Below are 8,863 nucleotides of genomic sequence, written 5' to 3'. Positions count from 1 at the left end.
TATTTCATTTTATTCTTGAAGCACTAAATAAATAGTTCAAATAATCTCAATGAGGTACTGTTATAGAAGGGAAAACATGCCTTCCTATTTTCATATGGAGAGACTTTCTTGGCATAATGTATTATAAGAGTTACCTGGCCTGTCATATGAACACAAAATTGTTGAATGACTGGCTTTTATCCCTCTACTGAACAACATGCTGATACTGTACTAACACACAGGTGGTAATTTTGTACTTTGCTCTCCTCCTTACTCAGACAGTGCACTGCTGTGCGCAGATGCTTCAGTCATGTCCAACTCTTTGTGACCCTATGGACTATAGCCCACCAGGCTCTTCTGTTCATGAATTCTCCAGGCAAGAATACTGGAATGGGTTTCCATTCCTCTGCCGGCCTAGGGATTGAATCCGTGTCTCCTGCATCTCCTGCACAGAGGGGAATTCTTTACCCCTAAGCCACTGGGGAAGCCCAATCCAGACAGTGAATCTAGGTAACTCCATGGGCTGCCTCTGCGTTTGACTATATCCAGAAGGAAAAATTAATAGTAAATGACCGTAACCTAATTTAGCGAGCTCAAACATGTTTGTGTATTGCAGAAATAATGGTTTGATTCACCCTTTTGGCAACACTGGCATGTTGAACTTCCTGATAATAAAGTGTTGAAGAAGAGAGTGTCATGAATATTAGCTGTTACCTCCTAACCATTTGGAAAATTAGTATCCAACCTTCTCCATGTGTTTTCTGCATTGTTTCAGCCTATATTTATTTCTGTGTTTTAATTTTCTCCCCTCCTTTCACTCCATTGTTACATATAGGACAGGTTCATGATAACTTTATTATTTTCCCCATGTGTCATGTTGTGTGATGTATGGACAAAGTGCATCTATACATTTTTTGAGACTCCAGATTTGATCTGTATGAAATAAACCGTGATATATTGGCATGTCATTTTCTCTGAAAGGAGTGACATGAGGAATTAACTTGCATTGTTTTAGGTGCTGACATTGTGTGTGTATAAATCCAAGGGGTAGGATGTTTACAACTTGTATGTGATCTTTGTGGTGAACTGTCATGGATTGTTATTGATGTATTTGCTTAATCATATAGTTTGGCTGTGTATCTTCTATACTCTCTCTGTATGTGGTACTGCTTTCTGCTATAGAAGCCAAAATAGCAGATAGTTTCCCATCCATGTAGCTCAGCTGGTAAAGAATCCGCCTGAGTGCAAGAGACCCTGGTCCGATTCCTGGGTTGGGAAGATCCCTTGTAGAAGGGAACGGCTCCCCACTCCAGTATCCTTGGGCTTCCCTGGTAGCTCAGTTGGTAAAGAATCTGCCTGCAATGTGGGAGACCTGGATTTGATCCCTGGCTTGGGAAGATCCCCTGGAGAATGGACTGGCTACCCATTCAAGTGTTCTGGCTTGGAGAATTCCATGGGCTGTATAGTTCATAGGGTAGCAATGAGTTGGACATGACTGAGAGACTTTCACTTTCACAGCAAATATAGAACATGGGTATGAGATCTAGCCTTGAACAGCAGAATTTATCAACCTTGGCTTTGGATCAGAAGCAAGCAGCCATAACAAGCACATATAAGGGACGATGAATTTGGAGGACACAGTGACAGCACTGGCAACATCTGGTTTTGAAAGGCAGGACTGACTTCATGCCAACCACCCTTTAGGAGGTTTACGTTGTGGTGACCCTCTATGGGGCTGAACTGCATGGAGGTAGCAGTGGACCCTCACTGGATATTCACTGGCATGACTTTGCAAAAATTCTACCTGTTTCCTATTCCTTTTACAAGTTTGGTTCTTTGGCTTTTCTGGGTTGTTATGTGTGCATGTGTATGAGAGAGAGTGTAATGGTATGCTTTAGCTGACCCATAAAATTTTGTTTACCCTTCTTTTCTCACTTAAAAATTATATTATGGGCCACTCTGAAATCAGTAGATCAATATCTAATTTTTATATTTTCTGGTTTCTTTATGCATATGATAATGTACATAATTTAAATGTAATTACATTATATCATATATGCTATATTATTATTTTTGCATTAAAAATTTTTTTGGTTTTCCTTCACTCCCACCCTTCAACCCCAGATTAGTTCAATAAGTATGTTATTCTGCTCCTTTATCAATACTTTTATAATATATAAACATGTCATTGTTTTCATTAAAAAAATGGCACAATGTTATCTACACTCTGTGCATCATATACGTCCCCATGAAAATATCTCATGAAAACCCTACAAAGTTAACTGCTGTTCTTACAATCTTTTAAATAGCTGCTTGATATTTTATAATGTAGCATATTTTGTTCACCCATTCGTCCTTAGGGATATTCTGTTGCCTTTCAGTTGTCATGCCACCATAAACCATGTGTTAACAATAGAATCTTATTATTGTTAATTATCAACTTGGAAATAATTATCGTTAGGTGTTTCTATAGAAAAAGTCACCCTAAAATTCTAAATAATAAAAAATCTTTGGAAATGTAGATATTTTAAGCCACCTGAAGAAGGTGGTGGAAGAGAGTGACAGTGAGATGAGGAGTGGCAGCAGGTGATGAGAGTTATGGATTCTGGACCATTTTAAGTTGAGAGAAAGCAGTTACAAGTCTACCTGCATCCCCTTTGAGGGGATGGGGTAATTGGATCCTTCTTTCTTCTTAGGTATAAATATTAGTTTCTGAAAGACATGAACTCTTCTCAAGATGATTCAAGTAACCAGCACATAGGAGAAATATGCATGATTATTGAAAACCTTTTATTAATCTTTCTGTTGTTTTTCTGCCTATCAAGGGAATCTGAAGACCCAAGAGTAATCCTATCCCCTGAGACATTAAATCAAGACAATCTCCTACCCATCCAGCTGTGTTAGTTCCCATTCTCTGCATTTAAACTAGTGGGGTTCTTGAACAGAAATCAGCCACTCTTTCTCACTGAGCAGTCATGGGAGTATCTGTTCCTTTAGTTGTAACCTGCAAACAAGTATCTCAACATAATATGTAGGAAGTAAGATTTTGGTGTAAACAACAACAACCGAAAGCACAGATGAGTTTTACACTGAAATGAATCATATACTAGAAGGTGAGTTCTTAGAAAGGTATAATTCTCTTATGTCCCCTTGTTTCCCTTCTTAAACTTATTCAGACTTAAGTTACCTGGGGATTATTAGACTTCCATCTAAATGTAGTCATCAAGTCTCTCCCATATACGTATACACACACACACACGCACATATGGTTGAAACTTGAATAAAACAAGTTTGAACACTCATACATTCACAGATTTTTTCAATAAATATATTGGAAAGTTTTTGGAGATTGCAACAATTTGAAAAAAATCACCTAGAAATCATAGCCTAGAAATATGAAAAAAATTAAGAAACCGTTAGGTATGTCATGAATACATAAAACATATGTAGATACTAGTAAATCCTTAAAGAGGCAAAGATGAGTGACATTTAACATAAAACTAATATTGTGTTAGCTTTTGTACCATTTTATAACTTTACTTTCAACGACTTACATTCCCATACAGAATGCCTCTCTTCATCATAATGAAAGAAACTACATTAGCCTATCATCACTAATACATAGTTTTTTTTGGTAAAGTAACAATGTTGTTAATATTGTATAATGAATATAGCTGTAATACTGTATCCCATAAGAGTTTTCTAACATTTCATTCATTAGTGTATGGACTAGGCTACCTTGAAGCAATCGTTTAGCTACATCATCATTATCAATGCATGAATTGTTATAGCTGTAAATAAATGTGAATTTCTTTTTCACTTATCTTTTCATCTTGATGTCTAATATTAGTGCTATGAGTAACACCTACAGTGTCTTCCATCCTAAAAGACAACATTAATGTAGTGCTAAAACAGGTGATTCCTTTTGTAAACAGTTGACATAAACTTGCAATATCCATAAATACAGTACAGTAAATGTATTTTCTTATAATTTTCTTTACAACATTCCCTTTTCTTTAGTTTATTATACAAATATAGTATATGGTACATATAACACGCAAAATATTTGTTAATAGATTGCTCTGCTATCAGTAAGTGAAGGTCAGCAGTAGATTATTGATCATTAAGTTTCTGGGAAGTCAAAGTTTTATATGGATTTTTGACTGTGCAGGGGCTGGGTGAGAAGTTGGTGCTACCAAGCCCTGCATTGTTCACAACATAAATACGTAGATGTATGTATGAAATAGTAATAAGGACCTACGAATAGGGACTAAGTTGCTATTGCATGAACAGACAAGTCAAACACATACCTCTCAATGATATTCCTGCCTTAGGTTTCAGGCTACCTTGCAATTCACCTGATGAAAATTTTCATACTTTATGTAACCTGATTGTGATTTATCCTGGTGATGGGATCCCACTTGTACAGTAGAAACTTTAGAGATACATTTGTTCCATTTTTTGTTCTGATATCTATCTATCTATATATAGGGTAACTCTGACTCTATTATTTATTCTCTTATATGAAAAATATAGCTTTAATGTAGCTTAAATCACATTGTCTGCAGATCAGATCCATTTTGTATAGGCTTTGCTAAGAGTAGATGGCCTCATTTCTCCCATGTTGGTGAGTCTTCCTTCAAAAAATTAATTCATAATAACCCTGACATCAACAGTATTGCATTAAATTACAAACATCATTTCTGCCTCACTTTCCATTGTACACAATTCCAGCTTTTCTTGACTTCAAGCTGGCATAGGCTCTTTTCTCTTATGTTGGTCTCTCTTTCTTGTCACAGGTTCAGTTCAGTTCACTTCAGTTCAGTTGCTCAGTAGTGTCCGACTCTTTGCGACCCCATGAATCGCAGCACACCAGGCCTCCCTGTCCATCACCAACTCCTGGAGTTTACTCACAGATAGTAGGTTTTAAATAAGAATCAAATACTTAATGGAATTGTCTTCTCTTCTGGGAGTATCACCTGGATTTATGACAAGTGGAAGATGGGGGGAAGGATATCATCTCTAACAAAGCCAACACTAAAAAATACTTACATATATGTATCAGTATATTAGAAACTGGTCCCTACCCAGGGACTGTGGTTGCGAGAACACATATGAAGTTTATGTTCTCAGAGCCTCATGAAAGACTGTCTAAGAGAAGACAAGCATGAAGACAGCAGTGCCATGAGGGTTGCCATTTTCTGGATCAAATGGGCGGTGGTAGGGATTCTGGATGGAGTTTAGATTCTTAACCTGCTCTGAGAGTATTTCCTATATATCCAGGTGTGGTGTTAGTGAGACACCAGTACCAATCAATACCAGGGATGAAATCTTCATCTAGTTGTGGCTTTGAAACTGAAGTCTCTACAGAATGTGAGAATTTATTTATTCTCTCTCCCTATGTATAGACGTATATGTAAATTGAAAATGAAAGTGTTAGTTGCTCAGTTGTGTTTGACCCTTTGCAATCCCATGGACTATAGCCTGCTGGGCTCCTTTGTTCATGGAATTCTCCAGGCAAGAATACTGGAGTGGGTAGCCATTCCCTTCTCCAGGCGATCTTCCCAACCCCAAGGTCAAACCCAAGTGTCCCACACTGCAGGCAGATTCTTTATTGTTCAGCCTTTCTTGGTGGCTCAGATGATAAAGAATCTGTCTGCAATGCAGGAGACCCAAGTTCGATCCCTGGGTCAGGAAGATCCCCTGGAGAAGGAATGACTACCCACTCCAGTATTCTTGCCTGGAAAATTCCATGGACAGAGAAGCCTGATGAGCTACATATGCATATATATGCACATACACATGTACATATATAATAAGTATATATGGTAATTCTGTAATACAAGGTACAATGTTATGTGATTCATTATCATTTATTGAGCAGTTATGTGTCAGGCACTGTACTAAGTACTTACACATATTATCTTGCTTAATATTTATAAATTCTCCATGAAGTAGGTGATGTTTTACTACCAAGTTACATATGAGGACTCCAGAGAATGATTAAGGTGTACTTTAGACTTTGAAATGCTCATTGCTATTAAAGTACATTTTTGGCTCTTTAGGCTTTCCTTTAAGTTTTTCCATGAACTCTGTAAAGAAAATATAATTTCAAATAGGCACCAAGATTCCCACCCCTGCTGTAAATATTGTCTGTTAAATTGCCTCCCATTGATGTCAGTGGGACTTGTAAATATGATGGGCTCTCTCTCTCTCTTTTTAAAATTTTATTGGAGTAGAGTTAATTTACAATGTTGTGTCAATTTCTTCTGTACAGCAAAGTGACTCAGTTTTACACACACATATTTTTTTATATTGTTTATCACACAATATTGTATATAGCCCCTTGTGATATAGTGTGGTTGTGCATGCATCCTAGTAGAACTTTGTTATTTACCCATTATATATACTAGTTTGCATCTGCTAATCACAAAGTCCAAATCCTTTCCTTCTCAATACGCCATGACTCTCTTGATTATATTACGTTACATGACACCTTGTCACAGTAAACTGGGGAGAGATTCTCCAACTGACATGGAAGCAGTAAGCTGCCATATAATCAGATGGTTAGGTGGTTAGGACTTAATTGAGACCTCTGGAAGCTGAGAGCTATGCTTCTTACTAACAGCCAGCAAGCTGTCCTAAACTCACAAGAAACTGAATACCAACAAGCTCAATAAGCTTGGAAGAGGGTCCCAAACCTCAGATGAAATTACAGACTCAGCTGATACCTTGATTTCAATGTGGAAAGACCTTGAGAAGGGAACCCTGCTGACCTTATTCAAAAAACTGTAATACAGTAAATTTGAATTGTTTTATGCTACTAAATTTGTGATATTCACTGGAAAGAATGATGCTGAAGCTGTAGCTCCAATATTTTGGCCACCTGATGTGAAGAACTAACTCATTGGAAGAGACCCAGATGCTGAGAAAGATTGAGGGCAGGAGAAGGAGGGGACAACAGAGGATGAGATGGTTGGAAAGGCATCATCAACTCAATGGACATGGGTTTGAGCAAGCTCTGGGGGATATTGAAGGACCAGGAAGTTTGGCGTGCTGCAGTTCATGGGATCGCAAAGAGTCAGACACGAATTAGCGACTGAACAATAATGATGCACCAATAGATAAATGCAATGGATTTCTTGCACTTCCTTCTGCATATATATACCTGTGTGTACCTCTATTTGTGTGTGTGTGTGTATGTGTGTGTGTGTGTGTGTGTGAGTGAGAGAGAGAGAGAGAGAGAGAGAGAGAGAAAGAGACAGAGGATCATAATGAAATTATTCCATGCAGAAACAATCACAACATTGTAAAATAATTATCCCCAATTAAAAATATAATTTAAAAACAAAAAAAACAAAGAAGCTTTGTAATAAGCAAAGTGGAATATAATTTTAGAATTATTAACCATGTATGATGCATTTTCTATATAAAGAATAAGTTTTCATTTCTCAGTTAAATACTGGGTGCTCTTGATATTCCCCTAGAGAGAGAGATCAAAAGGCTGGAGAAATGACAAATGCAAGCCTAGTGGCAACATTCATCCTCGCGGGCCTTGCCCACGCACCAGAGCTGGACACATTCCTCTTTGGAAGCTTCCTGGTGATCTATGTCCTCACTGTGGTGGGGAACCTACTCATCATGCTGGTGATTATTATGGATCCCCACCTGCACACCCCCATGTACTACTTCCTGAGCAACCTGTCCTTCATTGACATGTGGTACTGCACGGTCACCGTGCCCAAGATGCTGATGACCCTGGTGTCCCCAGAAGGCAGTCCTATCTCCTTTCCCAGCTGTGTGGCCCAGCTCTACTCCTTCCACTTCCTGGGCAGCACCGAGTGCTTCCTCTACACCGTCATGTCCTATGACCGCTTCCTGGCCATCAGTTACCCGCTCAGGTACGCCAGCATGATGAATGGGAGGACATGTGTTCTCCTGGCCACAACCACGTGGCTCAGTGGTTCTCTGCACTCTGCTGTCCAGACCACACTGACGTTCCGTTTGCCCTTCTGCGGACCCAACCTGATCCAGCATTACTTCTGTGATGCACCACCCATCCTCAAACTGGCCTGTGTAGACACCTCCACCGTGGAGATGGTGATTTTTGTCAACATTGGGGTGGTGGCTTCAGGCTGCTTTCTCCTGATAGTGCTGTCCTACGTGTCCATCGTCCATTCCATCCTGAAGATCCGCACCTCAGAGGGGCGATGGAGAGCCTTCCAGACCTGTGCCTCCCACTGCACTGTGGTTCTTTGTTTCTTTGTTCCTTGTGTTTTCATTTACCTGAGACCAGGCTCCAAGGACGCCATGGACAGGATTGTGGCTGTTTTCTACACTGTGATGACGCCCCTTCTGAACCCTGTGGTCTACACCCTGAGGAACAAGGAAGTGAAGAAAGCTCTGTTGAGGCTGAAAGACAAAGTAGTGCATTTTCAGAGCAAATAATTTCTGCTATGTAGGCTTACTCGTTTAACAAATGTAGTAATAGGGTAGTATAATGAAACATAGAAATATGGTATAGTACAATACATAAATTTATCAGTGTGAAATGTTTTATGTATACAGTTCTCAGTGTTAAACTTTATCCAGACTTCTTAGTCAGGAATATTTGTTTTAAGGATTTTTTTGGACTTTAAAAAATTGCAAATTTTTTATTTATGATAAACTTGCTAAATTTTGATTCATGAACTCATTTCTCTGCAAAACATTTATTTTACCTTTTCCTCTAATTTTATTCATATGTAATTGACATATAACATCATTTTTACCTTTCTAAAGAGTAAATATTCAACTTGGATCTTGGATGCAGAATGGTGAGTTATTTTTATATACCTAAGTTGATAATATGCCTTTTTGCTAATGTCTTATGCACAGAAATTGG

At 38.5% G+C, this 8,863-nt stretch overlaps 1 protein-coding gene across 1 annotated transcript; it reads left to right on the top strand.

Annotated features, from left to right (window-relative positions):
* Window positions 1-7,491: 7,491 nt before the first annotated feature.
* On the top strand, window positions 7,492-8,427 carry LOC110123158 (olfactory receptor 10G4-like). The gene has a single exon (XM_020870922.2). It carries the CDS (start codon window positions 7,492-7,494, stop codon window positions 8,425-8,427), a length of 936 nt encoding a protein of 311 aa, XP_020726581.2.
* The last annotated feature ends 436 nt before the right edge of the window (window positions 8,428-8,863 follow it).

The sequence above is a fragment of the Odocoileus virginianus genome, unplaced genomic scaffold, assembly GCF_023699985.2.
Source record: "Odocoileus virginianus isolate 20LAN1187 ecotype Illinois unplaced genomic scaffold, Ovbor_1.2 Unplaced_Scaffold_19, whole genome shotgun sequence".
NCBI lineage: Eukaryota > Metazoa > Chordata > Mammalia > Artiodactyla > Cervidae > Odocoileus > Odocoileus virginianus.
Note: the sequence above shows the minus strand (reverse complement) of the source record. Positions and strands in the feature narration are given on the sequence as shown.